Source organism: Cucurbita moschata, unplaced genomic scaffold (genome assembly GCF_002738365.1).
Source record: "Cucurbita moschata cultivar Rifu unplaced genomic scaffold, Cmos_1.0 Cmo_Scf00002, whole genome shotgun sequence".
NCBI classification, from domain to species: domain Eukaryota; kingdom Viridiplantae; phylum Streptophyta; class Magnoliopsida; order Cucurbitales; family Cucurbitaceae; genus Cucurbita; species Cucurbita moschata.
In genome coordinates this window covers 3,696,590-3,720,748 of record NW_019268518.1, presented here as the reverse complement: position 1 = coordinate 3,720,748, position 24,159 = coordinate 3,696,590, and the positions used below count along the sequence as shown (strand labels likewise).

The 24,159-nt window shown below is 36.1% G+C and overlaps 5 protein-coding genes and 1 non-coding gene across 8 annotated transcripts in view; 3 read left to right on the top strand and 3 right to left on the bottom strand.

Moving 5' to 3' along the window:
• The first annotated feature begins 4,362 nt into the window (after nt 1-4,362).
• On the top strand, nt 4,363-6,753 carry LOC111463706 (putative transcription factor bHLH086). The gene is made up of 5 exons (XM_023107679.1): nt 4,363-5,012; nt 5,615-5,722; nt 5,829-5,894; nt 6,376-6,441; nt 6,532-6,753. The coding sequence occupies exons 1-5, from the start codon at nt 4,530-4,532 to the stop codon at nt 6,661-6,663; spliced, it is 855 nt and encodes a 284-aa protein (XP_022963447.1). The 5' UTR covers nt 4,363-4,529; the 3' UTR covers nt 6,664-6,753.
• A 1,044-nt stretch (nt 6,754-7,797) lies between these two features.
• Nucleotides 7,798-10,999, bottom strand: LOC111463690 (pentatricopeptide repeat-containing protein At1g77360, mitochondrial-like). Its single transcript, XM_023107678.1, has 2 exons — nt 8,527-10,999; nt 7,798-7,915 (listed from the first exon to the last, which is right to left on the bottom strand). Exon 1 carries the CDS (start codon nt 10,834-10,836, stop codon nt 9,286-9,288), a length of 1,551 nt encoding a protein of 516 aa, XP_022963446.1. The 5' UTR covers nt 10,837-10,999; the 3' UTR covers nt 7,798-7,915; nt 8,527-9,285.
• Nucleotides 11,000-11,684: 685 nt separating this feature from the next.
• On the top strand, nt 11,685-11,791 carry LOC111431460. Its single transcript, XR_002708502.1, has one exon. It is a non-coding gene; the product is annotated as a U6 spliceosomal RNA (small nuclear RNA).
• Nucleotides 11,792-16,148: 4,357 nt separating this feature from the next.
• LOC111461706 (probable serine/threonine-protein kinase PBL7) lies at nt 16,149-19,910 on the top strand. The gene is made up of 6 exons (XM_023105327.1): nt 16,149-17,069; nt 17,160-17,417; nt 17,498-17,673; nt 18,644-18,723; nt 18,833-18,977; nt 19,356-19,910. Exons 1-6 carry the CDS (start codon nt 16,349-16,351, stop codon nt 19,710-19,712), a joined length of 1,737 nt encoding a protein of 578 aa, XP_022961095.1. The 5' UTR covers nt 16,149-16,348; the 3' UTR covers nt 19,713-19,910.
• Nucleotides 19,911-20,342: 432 nt separating this feature from the next.
• On the bottom strand, nt 20,343-21,518 carry LOC111461749 (polcalcin Che a 3-like). Its single transcript, XM_023105387.1, has one exon. The coding sequence runs from the start codon at nt 20,757-20,759 to the stop codon at nt 20,505-20,507; it is 255 nt and encodes an 84-aa protein (XP_022961155.1). The 5' UTR covers nt 20,760-21,518; the 3' UTR covers nt 20,343-20,504.
• A 2,437-nt stretch (nt 21,519-23,955) lies between these two features.
• Nucleotides 23,956-24,159, bottom strand: part of LOC111461688 (DELLA protein GAI-like) — a 2,660-nt gene continuing 2,456 nt past the window's right edge. For all 3 annotated transcript variants that reach the window (XR_002713634.1, XM_023105317.1, XM_023105305.1), the window contains exon 2: nt 23,956-24,128. The gene's annotated coding sequence lies outside the window, so the exon portion shown is untranslated. The remainder of the gene's footprint in view (nt 24,129-24,159) is intronic.

The window sequence follows — 24,159 nt, the reverse complement described above, 5'->3', positions numbered from 1 at the left end:
AATAGTCCAAGCCCACCGCTAGCATATATTATTCGCTTTAATCCATTACGTATTGTCATCAGCCTCACAATTTTTAAACGCGTCTATAATTTTTAAACGCGTCTACTAGAGAGACATTTTCACACCCTTACCGGGACTACTTCGTTCCCTTCTCCAACTGATGTAGGATTTCACAAACAATACGTAATAATGGCAGAATCCGAACTTCAAGCATATGGATTAAGAATTAATTAGTGAATATAATATGTAAGATAAAAACAGGTCCAAAGAAAAAGATAATGTATTTATTATAGTTTAAATTAAAATATTATGAAGGGCATGATTCATGAAACGTTCCATGTGATTATATTTATGTCCTTAGTAATCACAAGTGTCCATACATATACATATACATATATATACATATACATATACATATATATATATATATACATACATATATATATATATATGTATATATATAAATGCCAAAAAATTAAAAAAAAAAAAAAAGAATGAAACAAGTGAAATTGTTGTAGTGATGAAAGGAAGACAAATAATTGAATCATTGGAGAATTTAATTTAATCAATATTAAATAATCTTAGCCTATACATATTAATTTAATTCATACACAATCCTTTGACAACCCTATTAACTAGATTTATTTATTTATTTATTTATTTATTGTTTTGAACGTGTACCAACCTAAACTAATTACTAGTAGATATTGTCTATTTTGGACCGTTACGTCTAGCTGTTAGCTTCACGGTTTTAAAATGTGTCTACTAGGGAGAGGTTTCCACACCCTTTTAACACTTCGTTCTCATCTCCTTTTAGCGTGGGATCTCACACAAAGCTATCGTCTTATTCTATAGTTTTAAAAAAGATATTCTTGTTGATTAAAGTCAACGAAGGAGCGTCCCCTGTGCGTAAGTGGAATAGGTTGGAACGATTCAATCAATTAAAAATAAATTTATTAGCTTTTCCATACAAAATAGAACAAATAATTAAAGTTAATATCATAACATCTCTCACTCGAATGTGATTTCAGTTCATTCATGTATCTCTTCTTTAGTGTCATAGTCCAATCTAAACATGCATGCACTCGACTATTCTCAAATGATAACAGCTTGATTCTACTACTTTTGGTTGCTAATAAGGTAACTTAGAGAATATCAAACTGTAAGTATATTAAACATATAACCGTAACCTTCTCATTTTTTACCACTGGGTCAATTCATAATGGTTGATAGGTTAACATTCATTCGACTAGAAAAAACACTAAATCGTTAGGAATCAGCCAATGTTCTTACTCGATTATCATAACTAAACACAAACACAGACATATCGAGAAGAATATAGTATTGGGAAGCTTAGAAAAGTCGCCTTAAACATCCAACACAATTGGCAGCTGCAGGGTTTGTTTATGGGGAATGGATTGTGCGATATGTGTGGGATTAGGCCATGTGAGTAAGCATGTGATGGTTTAATATACTAAAGTGCTTTTATTACGTGCATGGGGACAGCTCCAATGGACCAATCAACCCCTTTTTTCAAAGTCAAAACCATCTGTCTTTTGGATCCTTTGTTTGGCTATTTCTCTGCCTGCATGCATGAGTTTGATGACCCAAATATGTGTACGGGTGTTTAAACAATGGCCCATGCATGTTCCTCGCTTCTTTATGAGTGGTCTACCACTCATTACTCACCAACTTCTATCGTTTGGGACGGAATTAATACCATCGATACATTGTCACATGTCTTGATTTGTCTCCAAATCATATCTTATTGGGAGATGTTTCGCTCTGATATCATTTGTAATAATCCATGTCTAAGATTTGAATCAAGACCCAAAATTTGGATTCGACACTTGAAGGCTCTGACATTTTCCTACTACGTGATCATGTTACTTACTCCTTGGTTTTAAGAGTGAAAACTATCTCCACTAACTAATAAGAATTCTTTCGTTCGTGCTTTGTCTTCACTGATGTGCTTTCTAGGAAAATTCTCAAGAGATCACCTAACGTAGAATTATTCCAAGTAAAGCACGTTTAAGTTTGAACTTCTTGAGATGATTGCTCTCATTCGGATATGATCTCTTCTCCTACTCGAATATCATACAATCGAAGGAGTTAACACCGATTAAAAGGTAACGAAGGAATAGGGGACCATAGCTAGCATAATACTTCACTCTTAGATCTTCTATCTTGAAAGTTCTTATTTAAGTCGTTTGCATTTGTTTGACCAATCGACCACAAATTGTAACATTCTTTAGGTATTAGAAGGGTAAAGGTGTATGGAAAGAGGGGAGGTTTTCACACCCCAGCTCAAGTCCATCATTAACAAATATTGTCCGCTTTGACCCATTACGTATCGTCGTCAATCTCACGATTTTAAAACATGGCTACAAGGGAGAGATTTCCACACCCTTATAAGAAATGCTTCGTGTGGAATCTCACAATCCACCCCCTTTGGAGGCCAACATCCTCGCTAGAAAACTGCTCGATATCTAACTCTGCCTTGTAACAGTCTAACCCACAGCTAGCAAATATTGTCCGCTTTAACCCTTTACGTATCATGGTTTTAAAACACATCTATTAGGGAGAACTTTCCACACCCTTATAATAAATGGTTCGTTCCCCTCTCCAATCGATGTGGAATCTCACATTTGTTCATCAACACCAAACATATTTTTGATTGACTTGGTTACCGTTCAAGTTTTTCAAAAGCTATTCCAAACACACATAGTCATAAGCTAAGTATATTTCTTCCAAGCCTATATTATTGTTTTTGTCCATATAACAAAAATTTAGTACCCTAACCCTAATCTATCTTTTAAAATTTTTGGATTCCATAATATAAGTCCAACACATCTATATATATCTTCGAATCATTCATTCATCCATATATTTTAATACATTATTACCAACATCAACATCATCGTTATCATTTCAATTAGTCGATCGACAGCGAATATGAACAAAAACATCATATATTCATAAAAAAAATATTCATATACAAACCAAGTCAAAATAAACAGGGATTCCACCGCCACACCAATCACATCTTAAAAATAACCCACAAAATAAGAACCACACCAGCTCAGCTAGTAATGCCAACTTAAAACTTGACATCTTCAACTCCTAAAATATGGGTCCATGATTAAAATAAGGTTAGAATCCACGTGCTAGCTTGACTGTGAGAGAGCTGAGGGGAAGCACACAGGAAAGTGCTTATTGTTGGTTCATCAGATCGATGAGTTTTAAGGTCTAAAATGGTGACCACAGGAATCTGAAAGACGTGGGGTTGGCGACACATCCGCCGACCCTTTCTCGCCTCTGCCAGCTGCTCCATCCCAACACATAACCCATTAAATTATGGCTTTCAACTCATACCATCCACATTCTATTCTACCCAACCCCCTTTTTTTTTTATTAAAACTCATTCATCTCTTTCCCCATGTTAATTGATTATGGACGCCTACGTTGTCCGTTTTGGCTTGTTGCGTATTGTTGTTGGTCTCAAGGTTTTAAAACACGTAAAAAAAATAAGGAATGTTTTGTTCCCCTGTCCAACTGATGTGGGATCTCATAGTTCACCCCCTTGGAGGCCAGCGTTCTCTCCGACACACTGCCTAATGACTGACTCTGACACCCTTTGTAACAATTCAAGCCCACCGCTAGTAAACATTGTCCCGATGTGGGATCTCATAGTTCACCCCCTTGGGGGCCAGCGTTCTCACTGACACACTGCCTAATGACTGACATTGACACCCTTTGTAACAACTCGAGCCCACCGCTAGTAAACATTGTCCGTTTTGGCTCGTTAAGTATTGTTGTCAACCTCATGATTTTAAAACACGTGACAAAAATAAGGAATCCACCTCCCTTTCCTCCAGTGTCGGACACATGCTAGGTGACTGGATCTGATATAATTTGTAACAACTCAAGCTCACCACTAGCAAATGTTGTCCATTTTGACCTGTTATGTTTTACCGTCAACCTCACGGTTTTATAACACGTGAAAAAGAATAAGGAATTCATTCCACTTGGGGGCCAGCGAGCGTCCTCATTGGCACACCTCCTGGTGACAGACTATGATACCATTTGTAACAGCTCAAGCTCACTGCTAACAAATATTATCCACTTTGGTCCGTTACATACGTATAGTCGTTAGTCTCACGGTTTTAAAACGCGACTAGTAGAGACAGGTCTCCAAACCTTTATAAGGAATGTTTCGTTCCCCTCCTTAACTAATGTGGGATCTCACACTTCTAATCTCAACCGTACAACTAGTTAAGTTCACTAAAAAATAAATAAATAAATAAATAATAATAATAATAATAATAATAATAATAATAATAATAATAATAATAGAGGGTTATAATTGAAAACAAGTCAACAATGAGAAGGGAATTTTTTATATAATATAAAAACATAATTGGATTAATTAGAACCCCTACAAATAGGGTCAAGAAAGTACGACGGTTGTGTATCCTTTGAGTACTTTTAAAGCACTCTTCAATACTCTCTTTTCTCTGCCTCTCTCAATGGCACTTGCAAACTCATCTGTACATGAAGCCGATGGCATGGACAAAGCTGGTGGATATATCAAGTCTATACCCATTGCTACCCATGACACTCCAAATGCTACCTTTCTCTTTCGAAACACGACGAATTACCAACTCGATCACCATCAGCAGCAGCAGCAGCAGCAGCAGCAACTGCCTCATTCTCTCATCAACTTCAAGTGTGGGATTGACAGTATCTTCCATAAGAACAATGAATCTTTGCTGAGCTTTGAGCCACAAGGGGTTTGTCAAGACACTTACAATTGGGATGATCACCAGCGTTTGATGGAAGATCCCAATTGCTTTCAAACAGCTACCAATGGTTATTCCTCTCCAAAAGAGAACAAAAATGGTGATGGGTCTGTGTATGATTGGCTTTACTCTGAAGCAAGTGGTGTTTCTGATGCCATTCAGGAAGCTGAAGGAGCTCACGAGGTTGCCAATCAAAAGCGACCTCATATGGTATTGAATTCCAAAGTTTTCAATTGTTGTTTTCTGCAATAAGTTTAAAATTTTTTTTTTTTCCTTTTTGTTGAGAAAATGTGAGATTCGTATCGATTGGGGAGGAGAACAAAACATTCTTTATAAGGGCATGGAAACCTCTCCTTAGTAGACGCGTTTTAAAAACCTTGAAGAAAAGTCCGAAAGGTAAAATCAAAGAAGACAATATCTACTAGCAGTGGGCTTGAGCCGTTACAAATGGTATCAGAGCCAGACAACGGATGATGAGCCAGTGAGGAGGATAAGCTCCAAAGAGGGGTGGAAAAGAGGCGATGTGCTAGCAAGCACACTAGGCCCTAAAGGAGGTGGATTGGAGGGTCCCACATCAATTGGAGAAGGGAACAAGTGTCAGCGGGGACGCTGGCCACAAAAGAAGGTGGATTGTGAGATCCCACATCGATTGGGGAGGAGAACAAAACATTCTTTATAAAGGTGTAGAAACCTCTCACTACAAAAAAGGACAGGCTGGGGTAGAAAATGTTTGAATTCTTAACTAAATTACAAGTTTTTTTATTTTGAAAGTTAGCTTAGAAGAAGTGTTTGATTGATTGATCGACTGACAGGGAGAGAGCAGTGGGAGTGTTAGTAAGAAGCAATGCACAGCAGCTGCAGCTAAGAAACAGAAACCCAAATCATCAACAGCAAAGGATCCACAGAGCATTGCAGCCAAGGTTTTAGTTTTGTTTTTCTGACAACGTTGGCTTACAATTTAAGGAACAAATAATTTTAAGGTTCTGAAAGAATGTCTGCTTTTGTCTTTGTTTTTATGTTTCTTAGAATCGACGAGAGAGGATTAGCGAGCGGCTGAAGATACTTCAAGAATTGGTTCCCAATGGCTCCAAGGTGCTTACTCTTATCTAATATTAAAAACATCTTCATATCTCAATACGCTCCGTTCCTTCGTTCTAATAAAGGCAGATCTTCCTCTTAACTAGCCAATGTGAAACTCCAAAAATCTCTTCATCTTAAATAGTCATCTACTCGTCTAAACACTATCCAGTGTCGGCTCCTTTCAATCAATCTAATAGATCTCCTTCATGCATCGTTTCTATGAACACACCTTCGAGACTCACATGTTTATTTATTTGACACCCACCCAAGAATTCTATGTGAGATTCCATATTGATTGTAGAGGGGAACGAAGCATTCTTTATAAGGGTATAGATATCTCTCGGTAGGTGGGCTTAGGCTGTTATATTCCATTACTAAGTTATGGATATGATTCTGATAGGACAAGTGATCTTGTCCACGTTGAATATATACTCTCGTAGTTTTGCTTTTGATTCCTCAGAAACTTAACTTTCTCGGAACTCTACTCTTTCAGGTTGATTTGGTAACGATGTTGGAAAAAGCAATTAGTTATGTAAAATTTCTTCAACTTCAAGTGAAGGTACAAATTCCATATCACTCTGTTTCCAAATTTTGGATAAAGATCCTTCCTTCTTGGCTCTGATATCATAGTAAAAATTTTGAATATCAGATCCTAGCTACGGATGAGTTTTGGCCAGTTCAAGGTGGGAAAGCTCCTGATATATCACAAGTTAAGGAAGCCATTGATGCTATTCTTTCATCTCAAAGAGAAAGAAGTTCAAGCTCAAACAGTCAAAAATGATGGAATCAGTAGACATAATTTGTATGAGAACAGTTTAGAGCACTCAATAATTCAAACCCATGAATTAATAAACCATTCTGATAAAGAAATGACAAAAAAAAACGACAAGATTTGGATCAGAAATTAATGCTGTTCCTTAAAAAAATGAAGCTGGAAATGTTGTTCTACCCAGTTATGAACTACTCAATGAAGGCCTCACTTGGAGATCTGTTTAGAAAATTTTGTTTTTTAGAGGAGAATCTACCAGCAAATTATATGTATATCTTCTGCAGAATTTCATACAGGCGATTAAATGAACAAAATTAAGTCTGTAATGATCTACAAATAATTAATGCACAGATTTGGAAGATTTAGGATCTTCTCCATTAATAATATATTAAAAGAAAAATGACAGATTATACAAATAAAATTATTAGATACATGGTGTTCTTGTAAACATCGATAAATTAAAATAAAATAAAAATACATACAGTTGGATTTCCAAATTCTTGCTCAAGAACATATTATACATTGATTTGTGTTAGTTAATGATTTAGATTTCATAGCTTAGAAACGTCTCTTTGAATAAATATCTCCTTGTATGATTAGATATCTTCTAAAAAAAAAAATGATTCTAGGTAAGGAGGAGAAAAAAAAATACCTCGAGTCAATATTCGAGTACTGGACGCTACATGCTGAAGTAATCCATGTCATACTCTCAAGAAAAGCTTAAACGACCTTCAGCAAAAGAGTACCTGTATTGTGAGATCTTACATCAATTAGAAAGGGAACGAATGTCAGCGAGAACGTTGTACCTTGAAGGAGGGTGGGATTGTGATATCTCACGTCAGTTGGAGAGGAGAATGAAACATTTTTTATAAAGGTGTGGAAACCTCTTATAGTACGCATTTTAAAAGCCTTAAGAGGAAACTGGAAAGGAAAAGCTCAAAGAAGACAATATCTACAAACAGCCGAAACCCGTAACCAATACAAACGAATAGGTAGAGAATACCTTGAGAATTAGTTTATTGATCCAAGATTTCATTAAGTCTTAACCACGAGATGAACTAAATCATTACAAATTTTACCAAGCTTCCAAACTTTGTGTTTATGCATCATATTCAGTAAAATTTGTCCAAGTCCATTACCCTCGCATTAAAGAACAAATCTTTGTATTGCACGCAAGAATGGACTGTGAAGTTGAAGAGAATCCAAGAGCGAAGGTCAGCATGAACAGTCCAGATCAGTTAAGTTGTCATTCTATGACGAGGAACTAACAATAAGTTAGTCAGTATATTAATGATTGTGTGCATGTACTACCTACGGTTGAGAATTATTAGGAGGGGAGTCCCACATTGGCTAAATAAGAGGATGATCATGAATTTATAAAGAATATATCTCCATTGTTAGGATGAGAGTTTATGCTCAAAGTGAACAATATCATACCATTGTGAAGAGCCGTTGAACAATATCATACCATTGTGAAGAGCCATAATTTCTAACATGGTATCAAAGTCATGCTCTTAACTTAGTCATGCCAATGAAATCCTCAAGTGTCAAACAAAGAAATTGTGAGCCTCGATAGTGTAAGGTGACTCATGTGTCGAACAAAGGGTGTACTTCGTTCGAAGGCTCCAAAGAAGGAGTCAAGCATCAATTAAGGAGAGGCTATTCGAGAACTTCAAAAAAAGAGACCTCGTGGAAGGCTCTTTGGTGTACTTTGTTTGAGGAAATGATGGTTAATGATTATTAAGAGTAGTCCCACGTTGGCTAATTAAGAGGATGATTATGGGTTTATAAGTAAGGAATACATGTTCATTGGCATAAGGCGTTTTGGAAAACCAAAAACAAAATCACGAGAGCTCAAAGTGGACAATATCATACCATTGTGAAGATCCGTGATTTCTCACCTCGAGGATGGCATGAAGCAATGACTAGCGGGTGAAAAGATCACAAACCAAGGAAGGAAAGCAAAGAAAAAAGAAGCCAGCCCACAACAAAAGAGCCTGTTAACAATCAATAACACCCAGGATAATTACAGGACTCTTTGCAAGCAAAGTCCACTACTCATACCTCTCCCATGCCTCTCGACATCTCATCTCTAAATGAGCTGATTCCAGAACGGCCGAAATCGATCACAGGACAACTGAATACGATCACAGTGTTGCACTTCTCCTGAATATGACCTTCCCAGCAAAAAAAAAAAAGACAAAAATAATCTTCTTGGAAATTCTTCTCTTCATGTTCGTTATGACCTTCCAAGAACTACAAGAAAATCCCTTCATAGGAGAGGCACCACAAACAGATATCTATGTTCTATTCAAGGAAAGTAACAGAGAAGCCTTCTCTGTGATACTCTCTTCTTTTGGTATCAAAAAGTACAGATTTTCTCTCCTTATACCAATTATCATCACTCTCCAACTCCACAAAATGCTTCCCTTCCAATGAGATGGAAAAACATGCTACAACAGTTTCTTGTTTTGTACTAGAACACTTCACAGACATCTACATGTTCATTGAAAACAGCAGAAGATTCCACAGAAATCGATACATTTCAGAATGCACGCCCGATCCGAGCCCCAAATATATCATCTCTATAACCCATAGGAAAAAGATATGCAGAGGTTAGAAGCACCAAAATTCTTATCTCTCACTAAATTTCAACTTCATCATTAGCTCGTCGTACATAAATTCCTTCCTAACTTCAAAAAGGCTCTGTTTTAGTTTAGACAAAGTTGAATGTTTCAAAATGATACCTCTATCAATCATCTCATTAGCATACTTGACTGCTTCTGGCAACCTCCTTTGATCTTGGAGCCCTACAATCAAGAAATTACCAATCTCTTCAAGATCAGATTCATAAATTTTAACCATACATTTCCATACTTTTATGGCTCCATTTGGGTCTTCATTTTCAATGTAAATCCTGACTGCTGCTTTACAATTAGCATGGCTTGGAACAAACTCATTTTTAACCATTTCATCAAATATACTTGAAGCCTCTCTCAATTTCTTTTCCTTTAACAAGAACCGAAATAACAAATTGTAAGTTTCCAAATTCGGGAATGCTCCATAAGATATCATCTCATCTAACAGCCTTCTCGCTGCATCAGCGTCGTTTTGATGGCAACATAGAACAATCATCGAATTGTACATATGTGTATCGGGCTGAAAATTAATACTCTCTATGATTTCATTCCAAAGATACTTCCCCGCTTTGACATCGCGATTCTTCGCACACTCATCAAGGGCAAGCTTGAAAAACTTAAATCCCGGATAGCACATCTTATCTTTCAATCTCTTGAAGAACATCAATGCCTCGTGCAGCCCATTGGGGTCCTTGAGCAATAAACATAAAAAGGAATTATAAGCAGGGGTATTGGTGGGATCCCAACCAATCTGTTCTATCATCTCTACAAAGGTTTGTCTGGCACAGACTATATTTCCTTCACTTTCCCATCCTTCTAATACAATGGCATAAGAATCAGGGTCAGGCCTAATTTTACCTTTCGCTATCTGCAAAAACTCATCAGCATCCTTGGTGTTTCCATCCCTACATATAGCACTTAGAAGTGAATTCAATGCCACTACATCACGAGGACAACCATAAAGATCCATAACCTCAAATGACACAATGGCATCCTTAACACGATTAGCAACTATATAACTACTAAACACAGAAGCAAAAGTAGCCAAAGAAATCAACCCTTCGTTCTTCATCGATTTCATAGCATCCCACATTGGTTCAAAATGTAAATTCTTACCCAACATGTCGACGATCAAATTCCACGCATAAGGACTGTGTTGGTCGTTGAGTTTCCGGCCAGACCACCGGAAGAACTTCATGGATGATCCCGGAAACTTGTAAGATAATTTCAGAACGTCCTCCACATCTTCTCGACTAACCTGAACACCGGTCTCTTCCAGAACGATTTCGAGATCAATCGATGAGGCGTTGGCGATAATTTCACACAGTAATTTAATTTTGAAGGGCAAATTAGGGAAGTCGAGATACGAAACGAAATGTGGGGTTTTGCTCCTCGACGGTTCCGGTGAGGGATTGTTGAACCGAGCGTGAGAGATTGAGGTTGAGCGAGTGGGAGTTCGAGCAGAAGAAGGGGAAGATGAAGATTGATGCTTCTTGCTTCGTTGGTGGCCATTGTCGGAGAGTCGTCTTTTGTTGTTCTCTCCCATGAATGTAGGAAATATTAGGAGAGTGAAAAGCTGAACAACACGGAGAGACCAGAATCAGAGAACACAGCGATGGCGATTGTCAGTCCACTGTAAATCCATCGAACAAAAATTGAATTTCAGTTGTTTTAGGGTTTGGTGGGGAAGAACTGAAACAGGGAAGAAGCTAAAAGTAATTAAGAAAAAAATGATATTATAAATAATTGAATTCAAGTATCAATATGGATGGGGATTTTTACCTGCGAAAAATAAGATTTTACCATTTTACCGATTTTTTTTTAACTTTTGTAACGTTATAAGTTAAATTAGGGCTCATTAAGTATGATTCCAATTTACCCACATGCCCGATGAGGGGAGAGATTCTTCGTTTAGACCGGTAATAAGAACGAGAGTAGAGAACATTTTTTCTCAGTTAAATAAATGGAGTCGGGATAGATTATATTGTTCATATCTGTCACCAACCTTACTTAAAATAAATATATTTTCAATATATATATAATTTTAAAACTCTAATAGGTAATATTTAAACTATGATATTAAAATTAAATTTTTTTAAAAGTTATATGGAAGTTTTTCACACTCTTATAAACGGTGGTTTGTTCTCCTCCCAAATCAACTTTGGACATCACAATCCACCCCCTTCGGGTCTACCGTCCTCGCTGGCACTCTTTCCTTCCTCCTATTGATGTGGGACCGCCCCCAAATCCACCCTCCTTTGGGGTCCAGCGTCCTTACTGGCATACCACCTTGTGTCTACCCCCCTTCGGGAAACAGTGAGAAGGCTAGCACATTGTCCAATGTCTAGCTCTGATACCATTTGAAACGGCCCAGATCCACTGCTAGCAAATATTGTTCTCTTTGGACGGGGACATCCGATAAAATTGAAACAATACAGAGAAGATTAGCATGGCCCCTGCACAAGAATGACACGCACAACTCGAGACCATAACACATGTATAAGATAATGGTATTTATTTTCTTAGACTTAGTCAAGAATAAGATAGTTTTTAACTTAAACTCTTATTCATTTTATTTAGTTTTTTCAAGGCTGTGTTTTAAGATAAAGGTTACGTTTTATGAAATTTAAATGAAGTCTTCCGAATTCAATGTTTATAATACGTATACAGTAGCGACCTTAAATTAAGTAGAAAATTTTGGGTCGTTATCGGGTTTGGTTATGAAATATATTTGATTTATTATGATTTTTTTTAATAAAATATTATATTGAAAGTTTAAAATTTTTAAATGACTATTTTTAAAAAAAAATAATAAACGGAGAAAAATCACTTGAGGAGTCCTAGCTCCCGATCCTCGCAAAAATGATTAGAGAATTTCGCGGAAATAGAAAATGAAATAGGTAGCGGAGATGGAAACGAGGAAGGATTCTTCGTCTTCACCCCTCCCGTGAACATCTCTAACACGAAAATTTATACCTTTTTATTTCTCTCCTTACTTTTATTTATTTATTTCTATTCTTATTTCATAACCCAAAAAAAAACATAAAATAGTAAAAAAATTAATGAAAAAAAAAAATCGATCTTACGAAAGTTTCAATTCAAAGCAGTCTCATCTATACTAATTCTAATCTCGAAACTTACTTAGTTTACTTTAAAATATCACAATCAATTCTTATTATCTTATTAACGGAGCACTGTAGCGTTTTATATTAACTCAATAACAGCATTAAGTGGGCACTGTAGTGATATTTTATTAAATTTTATCGATTGAAATGTCAATTCACCTCTTGTATTGATAAAATTCTAAACATTATTCTTAACGGATCATAATCGTTAAAGGCTACGCATTATTTTAACCCAATTAGTTTTGAAAAGTTTAATTAAAATGATCAAATTGAGTTGAATTAAATGAATAAAAATGAGAAATTTTTTTAAAAAAAATAAATAATAGCATTATAATATAAGGTTTTAGGTAGATGAAAGTATGCCAATAAATAAGCCAAAGTTAAGTGAAGTGGATTCATATCACATCACATCTTGATCTAAAGTAATAATAAGATCTTTACCTTCTACAATTCTTTAATAAAAGTGATGACATACAAATATTCAACTTACCACATAACTTCAAAAGTATATGATATATATATATATTAAGACAAAAACGGTAACGGCCTAGATCCACCGCTAGCAGATATTGTCCTCTTTAAGCTTTCCTTTTCGGGCTTTCCCCTCAAGGCTTTAAAATACCCTTATAAATGGTGGTTTGTTCTCCTCCTCAATTCACCCTCTTCGGGGCCCAGCGTACTTGCTGACACTCTTTCTTTCCTCCCATCGATGTGGGACCACCCCCAAATCCACTCCCTTTAGGGCCAGCGTCCTCACTGGCACACTGCCTCGTGTCTACCCCTTTCAGGGAGCAGCGAGAAGACTAGCACATCGTCTGGTGCGTGGCTCTAATAATACCATTTATAACAGTCCAGATAGCTAGTAGATATTGTCCTCTTTGGACTTTCTCTCTCGGGCTTCCTCTCAAGGCTTTAAAACACGTTTGCCAGAGAAAGGTTTCCACACGTTTATAAATGGTGGTTTGTTCTCCCCAACCAATGAGGAACATCACAAAAACGTGATTACATGTCGAAGAAAATGAATAAAAAAAAAAGACTTTCTATTATTAAAAAGGAAAAAAAAAATTGAATTACATGTTACTTATAAAATATTAAAAAGAAATTAAGGACGGTCGGATATTTTCCAACTTTTAATTTCATTAAATAAGACTTATTTTTTGTTTTGCATATTTGACATTTTATTATAAGCAAAATCTCGTATGATTTAAGGATATTTAGTTTTTCATTACGTTCTACCAATATTTGACTTTTTATTATAGACGAATATCATGTACGTTCTTTCTATTCTCTTTGTAATTGATTTGATTCTGTAAATGACTATAAAAAAAGAATTTCACCTCGAGTTAGGTGCGGTGGTTTTAGCAAATATTCTCATAAAAAATAGTACATGAATGAATCGATCACATCTAAATGAGAGTGACCATGACTATACGATAACTAAGAAATGTCTGAAAGAATTGAAAGTCACTACTCGTACCAATAAGGTGCATCTTCTTTTTCGGTAGCTCAATCATAATTTTCACTCTTAAGAAAATATAAATAACGTGACCATGTTGCAAAAGAAGTCGAAAAATGTCGTGATCATTACGTACCAAATTCGGATCCAGTTGAAACTAAATATTTATTTAAATTTTATTAATGGTATTTTAAAAAGAGATTAGAAATATTTATTTATTTTTTTTCATCACCGACAGACCAAATGGGGGGAATGGAATCTGATTCGGGTCAATGGAAGTGGGCGATTTGGATCACATGCTCCCAACACAAATGCCTTCAAAACATTTGTTCTTTAATACCCATCATTATCACATTAGGTAACCTTTACATATAATGCTCACACGCACGTACTTGATTTAGATCTGTCAGACGAACACGACTCTCCACAATGGTATGATATTGTCCACTTTGAGCATAACCTCTCATGGCTTTGCTTTGGGTTTCCCTAGAACGCCTCAAACCAATGGAGAGAGAATTTTTTGTTTATCCAACAAGATGAACACAAATAACAGTACACAGAAAGTCAAAAGAGGAATATTGGCTATAACTTTAACGTCTTTTACTATACATTATGTCATTTACCATATATAGTTTTACTATGTATAACCATTGAATAACCGGTAAATAAGCAGTAGACTCCATAATCCAACAAACAACAGAAGGGTATGTTTTGTTTCTTGATAGGTCAACTTAATTTTTTAAAAAAACAAATCGACAAACAACTTTGTCCTTCCTGGCTACGTATTAGAAAGCAGAAACGAGCCACATGCAGATAAACTAATAAAATTGATATTATTGAACAACCGAGAGGACATATGATAAAATAAATAATTCAATTATATGAACCAAACTTTTGTACATATGTTATTAGATTTTTGTTTATTGTATGTAGCCAAAGTCTAAGCATAAAGGGGACATGAAATTATTTTAATGAATTATTTGGCTAAAGTCTAAACACGAAGTAAGGGAGGAAGGAGACCAATATGTAACACGTTACAAAATATTAATATCGGAATCTCACTTTATTACAAAATATTCATCTCGGACTCTTATTCTTAAAAATTCTAAAAAAATAAAATTTATTAATTATTAAAATTGTATCGAACCTTAAAAAAAATATCTAATGAATCTCTAAACTATTAACTAAATAAATAAAATTTTTATGAGTTAAGTCTCTCGGTTCCCTTAAAATTAATTTTTATTAAATTTTTAAATCTTAGTAATTTAATTTTAAAAAATATATATGGATTAAGGGGTAGATTTTAATTAAGATTTTACTTTTATTATTAAAAAAAAAGTTAATTGACGACTGGAACCAATTCAATTCAATTCAAATATTTTATAGTCGATTTGGGTTAGGTTTATTAGTTTCAAAAAACGTTGTTTCACTTGAAAAAAATTACATAAATAATTAGATTATGTTTTTTTAAAAAAAAATCTCAAACTCAACCGGGCTCAATCATATAAATATCATTTAAAATTTAGTTTGAAGTTATTGAATAAAATTTAAAATAAAAAAAAATATAAAACTGTGTTAGATTATAAGAGATGTGAATCTGTTTACCCGACATATTTCTTATATTTCTTGAGTGTTCGAGTTTATTTAATATTTTTATATTTTGTTTTTAAAATGGAATATTCACTATTATTTTTGTTTTAATTTGGAATCTCTTTCCCTTTAGATTTGGTTCATCTTTGTGAAAAAAATAAAAATAAAATAAAAAAGTAAAAAAGTAAAAAGTGTATTATCATTAGTCATTAACTTGTTCCACTAAAGTTGTTCGACTTAGTCGCTAATTATGATATAATTATAAGTTTGGAATAAATATTTATCGACGTAAATAAAAAAATGTTAAAAAAGATAAGTTTTTAAAAAATGTATTTGTATTTAGGTTTAAACGGCGTATTTCACGTTTTTTATATTAAAAATTAAATATATATTTTAAATAGTTGAATCCCGTTAAAATTAGCTATATGATGTTGGTGTGAAACTAATAAAATTAACGACCTAACTCTAGGAGAAACAAAATTAAAAGTTCATAACTCGGATCAAACTTATATTCTAATCAAAATGATAAACAATATCACAGGATCTGGTTGAAACCAATATATATCTTAACTCACCCAGCTATTAATTACGGTATATATCTTACACTAAGAGATCAGGAGATGGAATCTTTATTTGTAATTAACTATTGTTAGTTTGGTTCCTTTAATTGGTTCATGTTCTTGTATTTATTCGTGTTGAATTAGCCTTTTGTTATTCAATCTCTTGTTCTCTCGGAGGCGCGCGCACGCATAAGAACCATGAGCCCTCTGGTTTGATATGAAATTTGATTCCATTTTGAAGGTAAAGCAAGTGAGCTACCCCATATTCACCAATTCCAAGAGGGGCCTAAACGATGGCTGCAATTCATTCTTCCATTTCTTTGATTGATGTTCATCAGTTCATATTCTCCTCCCACCATTGAAGCAAAGCTAAAGCAGGCTTCAATTCTTTCCACTTTTCTATCTCTTTTTGCACTTCTCTTTGTGGGAATCTGTGATTTTGGGTTCTTTGTTTTTTGGGTTTTTTTCGATTTCTGTGATTTCTTTGAGATCTGCTTCAAAATGGGTTTCTCCCTTTGTACTTGTTCTAACCCAAGGGGATCCCCTCTTGCGTTAGATCATCACCATTGTCAGTATAATGAGGTAAACATTAGAACCCTTTTGAGAAAAATGATTTGGGAACGTGGGTTTGCGTGTATTCTTCCTCCTGCTCGTTTTCGCCGCAAGAATCAGGGGATTCAAGATGATGAACACCCAAATGTAGAAGGAAAAAACGAGAATCTAGAGCATAATAACGCATGGTTGCTAGCGGAATCTGGTGGTTGCGGTGGGGAGTTGTTTAATTCTGATCCTCAGTCGGTTCATTCATCTTTTCGATTCAGTTTTTGCTCTCAGATTGAGCTTGAAACTATGAACATCGCTTCTTCTACACCTCCGGCGACTGTTTTGATGGTGAATTTAGATAATGGAATGATGGCTGAAGCTCTCAACAAAGAATTAAAATGGCGGAGGATTGAATCGCTTGAAAAGAGCATTTCCCCTGTGGCTCATACCTTGATTAGATTCAGCTTCCGGGAAATTCTTTCTGCAACACGTAATTTCTCAACAGGTACTCTCAAAATCAATGACCCTTTTCGCTTCTAAACCAAAATTTTGTTATGTAATATTGAAGTTTCTTCAATGTTGTTGAATGTGGTAGGCAGAGTTCTTGGAAGAGGGGCATTGAGCTGCGTGTTCAGAGGGAGGGTTGGGTTTTTGAGAACTTCTGTGGCCATCAAACGTTTAGACAAGGAAGATAAAGAATCAACGAAGGCATTCTGCAGAGAGTTGATGATTGCTAGCTCTCTTCAGAATCCATTTATAGTTCCTCTTGTTGGGTTCTGCATAGATCCAGAAGAGGGTTTGTTTTTGGTTTATAAATATGTTTCTGGTGGAAGTTTAGAAAGACATTTGCATGGTATGCGTTCTTGTTCTTGTGTTCTTGATTGCTTGAAATTTAGTGAGTTTTTTGAGATTCTAACAGGATAGCCATTGCAGATAAGAAGAAGAGGGGAGTGAGGGGTGGCTTGTCACTTCCTTGGTCGGTGAGATTCAAGATTGGTATTGGAATTGCTGAGGCTGTAGCATATCTTCACAATGGGACTGAAAGATGTGTGGTTCATAGAGACATTAAGCCTTCAAATATCCTTCTTTCATCCAAGAATATGCCAAAGGTGAAAGAATTTTGTTGATTTTGTTCGGATATTCGTTTGGTTGTTTGATGTGCAACGAAGGAAAGAGATAAGGTAGGAAAATAGAGTGTGAGATCCCACGTCGGTTGGAGAGGAGAATGAAGCATTCCTTTTAAGGGTGTGGAAACCTCTCCCTAGTAGAAGTGTTTTAAAATCGTGAGGCTGATGACGATACGTAACGGGTCAAATGAGACAATGTCGGCTAGTGGGGGGGCTTGGACTTTTACAAGTGGCATCAGAGCTAGAAATCATGCGGCGTGCCTGCCTCCAAGGGGATGGATTGTGAGATCCCACGTTGGTTGGAGAGGAGAACGAAACATTCTTTATAAGGATGTGGAAACCCCTCCCTAGTAGACCCGTTTAAAATCGTGAAGCTGATGATGATACGTAACAGGCCAAAACGGACAATGTCTGCTAGTGGGGGGCTTGGACTGTTACAAGTGGTATCAGAGCTAGATACCGAGCGGTGTGCTAGCGAGGACGTTGGGCCCTCTAGGGGGGTGGATTGTGAGATCCCACATTGGTTGGAGAGGAGAACGAAACATTCTTTATAAGTGTGTGGAAACAAAACCGTGCGGCTGATGACGATACGTAACGGGCCAAAGTGAACAATGTCTCCTAGCAGGGGGCTTGGACTGTTACAAGTGGCATTAGAGCAAACACTGGGTGGTGTGCCAGCGAGGACGCTGGCCCCCAAGGGGGTGGATTGTGAGATCCCACATCGGTTGGAGAGGAGAACGAAACATTCCTTATAAGGGTGTGGAAACCTCTCCCTAACAAACGCGTTTTAAAACCTTGAGGGAAAGCCAAAAAAGGACAATATCTGCTAGCGGTAGGCCTGTGTTCGAAAGAAACGAATCAAGTCAACACTCAAAGATAATCTAAATGATCTCTTTTAATAAGTCTAATTACCAAATGTTAACCTTTGTTCTTATTCATCAATTGCTTGCAGTTATGTGATTTTGGGTTAGCAACATGGACTTCTGCTCCATTCGTGCCTTTCCTTTGCAAAACTGTCAAAGGAACATTTGGGTATGAACTCATTCTTGAGATATTCTAACGTAGGGGAAGGACGACGAGAATCTCTCGCCTTCCACGTTCGTGTTCCTTTTCGATTTACAATTTTCGATCTCATTTGTAGTTACCTAGCTCCAGAGTATTTCCAGCACGGGAAAGTATCAGATAAAACAGATGTCTACGCTCTAGGAGTCGTGTTATTGGAACTCATAACGGGCAGGAAACCGATCGAAGCAAGAACACATGGAGAGGAGAACTTGGTTCTATGGGTAAGTCATTATATCACTCTAATGACTTCATCTAGTTTTGTTGGACTAGTGATTCTGTTCTGCACAAAGTCGTATGTAATAGAACATGACTATGCTCGTCAGTTACCTTTGTAAACGAGCTAAAACAGGTCTCTCTATTGGTTCGCCTTTCGTCTCCGCTTCGAATATTCTAGTATCATATAATTAGCCAAATCGTGAAGCACAAACAGAACCACCTTTGTACCGCTAACTATTATAGGAGTTCCCGATCTCGCATCCAAGTTGATATAATGTGATTCATATATCGAACTGTACTCCACGAAACCGTTCATTGGTGCAGTCTATAGTAGATGTTGTAATTGTCCTCATAACTTCAAAAAACTTCATATTTTCGTTCAGGCAAAGCCATTATTGCAGAAAGGGAAAGCAGCGATTACCGAGCTGCTCGATCCACTGGTAGCATGCACGACGAAGAATTCGAATCAAGTAATTCAAATGATTGAAGCTGCAGCTGCCTGCATTACCAGTGAAGAATCGCGCAGGCCCGGGATCTTAGAGATCATTGCAATATTGAAAGGTGAAGAACAGCCTATGCCCTCCAGATCAAAGAGGTCAGGTTTCTTGGGGCATGGATGTGTCACTGATAGCTATTCTCAGTTTCAAAATACGAACAGCGAGATGATGACGGGTCATTTGGCGTTGGCCATGGCGGGACTAACCGAGTTCGAACAAGATGATTACCTCTTCTGTCGTTAAAAAGGTTACAAAAACATGCGATGAGGTACTGAAATAAGGAGAGTGGTTTTGTTGGCTGAATCAATAAGATTAGAGTATTGAAAGAGTGGTGAGACTGTAAATAGGCTCATTTTGTACAGAACACTTCCATGTATTTTTCCCCATTTTCCATGGAGGAAATATTATTAATCTTCACTGAAAGATTCATGTGTTATACTATATGGTAGGGAAATCTAAAGTTTTATATTTAGTAGATCACTCTCTAAACTCGTGTTATATAAACTAGAAATGTATTCTTTCTATGGAGAGGGGAACGAAACATTTTTTATAACGGTATCAAGCCCATCACCCCCAACGGACAGCGTGTCAGCCTCCCCAATGTTAGACGAACACTACTCTCCACAATGGTATGATATTGTCCACTTTGAGCATAAGCTCTTATGACTTTGCTTTGGGCTTCCCCAAAGTACCAATGGAGTTAGTATTCCTCACTTATAAACCCATGATCACACCTAAATTAGTCCCTACAATGATTCTTGTATAAAATTTTACCTTATACAATTAAGATTTTCAAGCTCAAACATATGGTTTTGGATGAATTATTGATGGTTTTGGATGAATTATTGTGAAGAAGTGGTTGGTTGAGACAGATTCAAAGAAGTTGCAGCTTAACATCCAAAACAATATTTCCATTATGCAAAATGTTCCAAACAAGAACGACAAGAAAGATACATTTTTAAGAAAAAGAAGAAGAAAGAAACATAAACAGAACAAGAAATCAAACAAACAAAAAGAAGCGTGTAAAAACATTATCTAGAAAATCTTTGCAACATCCTTCACTAATCCACGGTTGGCAAGGGCGAAATTTGTGAATTCTTCATACGAAATGAACCCGTCGCCATCAGTATCGATCTCGGCCATCATCCTATGAACTTCGTCGTTGGTAACAGAGCCAAGTGTTTTCAATGATTCCCCGAGCTCGGTTGAAGAGATCTTACCGTCACCATTGGTATCAAAACGCTTGAATATACGGTCACGGTCAGCTTTGTCTTGAGCATCATCAGACATTATGATGTATCAAAAAAGCTTTGTGGTTTGAGGAATTGGTGAGTGGAGACAGAGAGAATTTTGAAGAAGATGGTGAGTTATATAAAGAGCAGAGTTTATGGAGATTAAGGTGATCCTCAAATGTCGGATCATAGAGTTCAGATGGCCAAAAGAATGAAGAACTTGCAACTAATTGTGCCTAAATTATGATTTTATCATCACAGAAACATTCCAAATCACCGAGGAAAAAGAAATGTAGAACTCGCAATTAATTTTCCTCCTCAATCATCTCAATATTCTAATTCGTACTTACGGATTTGATCCAGCCCTGGCGTGGCGGTCTTTCCTTCCAGAGATTTCTCAACAGAAATCGAAATTGAAGGAGAGAGCTCGGTGAAGTTGTTTCCGCCGTTTGTTGCAGCGGCGGCAATCAAGGTATTCCGTCGCCGGCACTGATGCAAGCGCTCGCATTACGGCCTGGAGTTTCTTCACCGGCGTTTCGATAGACTGGAATCGGCCAGCCGCGGCCGGGTAATCCGGCCGATTCTTTGAGCAAATCGGTAGGAGATCAGCGCAGATGGCGGAGACATTGATGTAGAGTTCGAGTTCAATCACATCGAGTGTAGTAATCTAGCTGATCTTGAGATTCAGCCAGCGGCGGCGACCTCTCAGTATTAGATCTTGATCCAGTGGCTCTGGCGAACTCCAATGAAATCGTTAGGGTTCGTCCCGGTTCATCCATGTTTGAATGCACCCTAGAATCTTCGGTTGTTCTAACCGAGCTAACTAGTACTGTGTACTGCGTGTTCAAGCCTCTAATCACATTTAAGAGAAATATATTTGAAAAAATAAAAATAATTTTTTTTAAAAAAAAAGCAATTTTATAAGCTAAAAGCGGCTTTAATAACCTACAACTCGAGTAAGAGAAAGAGACAACTAGTCATATCTCCTATAGTAAAATTCTAGGTCATTTTAGACAATTCAGGTGTAGACATGATTTTGATGGACGGTTATACACACACCTTGGACAAGCATGACCATACATTTGGCACACTCACACTCGACGTTGATCGCACACTCACAAGATAACTTGTCATATCGATCCATCAAATTCTAAACAAACGTCACATACCTTTCAACTGATCTTCACTTTTTTTCTCTCTATCTTTATATATAAACTAAGCGAAAAGGCTAAACACTTTCAAGTATCGATGTAACTATGGAAAAGAAAAGATAAGTGTTCTATCACGTTAGACATTGCTTAAAGATGAAGAAAAAAGAGAACGAATAAAATTTAGAATTCTTTTATATATCATGATGTCAAGTTCATATTCCAGAGTATCTATCACATATCACTTTATATACATGAGTACACGTCATGAGTATAAATATATTATTTAAAATAGCTGAACCAAAAGCGTATACCAAAAATAAAAGTAATCATATTTCTGAGAGACTTTCGATTAATTTATACCTAAAACTCTAATATTCTTCCATCTCCTTTTTTCTTTAGTTCTTCGTTGATTAGATTTCAACTTTTTCCCTTTATGAATAACTTTAATCTTCAACCATATAACGAGAAGAATAAAACAGCTCATATTACACGTATGATATTAACCGCTACCTAACCAGATATTTATTGTTATTGTTTCTTATATAAAAAGTATTTCTTTCAATAAACGTAGATTTTTTAAACGGTTTAAAAAGACAGCAAAAAGTTCTCAATGATAACCCGATATAAAATGACCCAAAAAAAATCCGAGAGTGAATATATGACAGTGATTGTATGACACTTATTGTAATTTAGCAAACAAGTCAATCTTGTTGGATGATGGGGAATGATCATGAGTTTATAAATAAAGAATACTCTCTCCATTGGTACGAGGCCTTTTGGGGAAGCCTGAAACAATGTCATGAGAGTTTATGCTCAAAGTGGATAATATCATATCATTGTAGAGAGTCATGTTCATCTAACAGATGTAACTTTGAAAACAATGACCTATGGTCGAACCTCAAAGTTATGTAGTAAAGAATGGATAATGTGACGATGACGTGACAAAACCCGTCAACTACCAAAAGAAAAAAAAAAGGAAGAAAAATGAAATAATAGGGAATTATTATTGATCTAATCTAAAGTCTTTTCAAACTCTTTTAATTATGATATCTATGAGGTTAATTGGATGAATGAATGATATTAATTTAATGGGAAATGGGTATTAACTCTTAATCCTCTTCAAACTTTATGCTTTCCAAAAGAGATTAACTTCAAGATTGCAAAAAGGTTGATTTGAAAGGATGCCGAATTATTTGCTCGTTGCTTTACCTTTAATGTTGTTTTGACGTTAAATGTGATATCTAAGTAAATGAGCAGATCACATTCGAATGAGAGCGATTTTAAGGATAGGATGACTAAGAAAAACTTAGCAAATTAAAGTTACTACCTCGGTTAAAAAGGTGCACCTTCTTGAGTGGCTCAATTATATTGGGTGGCGTTTTAAGAATTTTTCTTAAATGTATGTAAGTGAAGACAAAATATGTTGGAATGATTTGTGTTGGTCTGTGGAGATAGTTTTTGTTCTTAAACGGCGAGGAGTAAGTAACGTAACTATGTTGCAGGGAAATGTTGGGCCATCAAATTCCGAATTTTGGGCTTGAGTCGTTACATTAAATTTAAGCCTTTATTCCCGAGATTGGTACATTAAATTCTCCAAAGTCATTACATTAAGTTACTTACTTCTTGCTTCTAGGAGTGAAAACTATCCCCACATACCAATGATCCTTTTAGCATCATTTGTCCTGACCCCCGTGCATTCTAGGAGATTATCCATCATAGAATTGTTTCCAGCCAAACATGTTTAACCATTACGTTCCTATAATTGAACCATCGAGAAAGAAGGTGCATCTTGGGTATCCTATCTGTTGGATAAAAGTCCCACATCGGTTAATTTAGGGAATGATCATAGGTTTATAATCAATGAATACTCTCTCCAAAGCAAAGCCATGAGAACTTATACTCGAACTAGACAACCATCATCAAAAAGGAAATAAATAGCATCTAGACCGCATGGCTTAGGACAGACAATGCATTTATTAATTTATTTTGTACTACCTATTTGTCAAACATGTAATCTTATTAAATACGTATATAACATAAAGTTTTCAAACATAACAATCTTAAACTATGAAACTATAGTTTAAATTTCATAAACAAATAATATCCAATCAACCAATAACATTGAAATTAAAATTAAATCAAAGAGGAATGGCACACTTAGGAAAATACTTTCATAATTTCTTACATTTCTTGAAGAATTAAGGCTCACCATATTTATTGTAAGAAGGCAACCCCAAAAATATAGTCATTAATCCACCCTTCAAATACAAAGGCAGCAAAAAAAAAAAAAAAAAAAAAAAAAAAAAA

Bases quoted from the DNA above. Each gene is read 5' to 3' on its own strand.
- LOC111463690 (XM_023107678.1), bottom strand. From the start codon at position 10,836: ATGGGAGAGAACAACAAAAGACGACTCTCCGACAATGGCCACCAACGA.
- LOC111461749 (XM_023105387.1), bottom strand. From the start codon at position 20,759: ATGTCTGATGATGCTCAAGACAAAGCTGACCGTGACCGTATATTCAAG.
- LOC111463706 (XM_023107679.1), top strand. From the start codon at position 4,530: ATGGCACTTGCAAACTCATCTGTACATGAAGCCGATGGCATGGACAAA. The intron at 5,895-6,375 runs GTGCTTACTCTT...CTACTCTTTCAG, and splicing joins TGGTTCCCAATGGCTCCAAG to GTTGATTTGGTAACGATGTT. The intron at 6,442-6,531 runs GTACAAATTCCA...TTTGAATATCAG, and splicing joins TTCTTCAACTTCAAGTGAAG to ATCCTAGCTACGGATGAGTT.
- LOC111461706 (XM_023105327.1), top strand. From the start codon at position 16,349: ATGTTCATCAGTTCATATTCTCCTCCCACCATTGAAGCAAAGCTAAAG. The intron at 18,724-18,832 runs GTATGAACTCAT...TCTCATTTGTAG, and splicing joins ACTGTCAAAGGAACATTTGG to TTACCTAGCTCCAGAGTATT. The intron at 18,978-19,355 runs GTAAGTCATTAT...ATTTTCGTTCAG, and splicing joins AGGAGAACTTGGTTCTATGG to GCAAAGCCATTATTGCAGAA.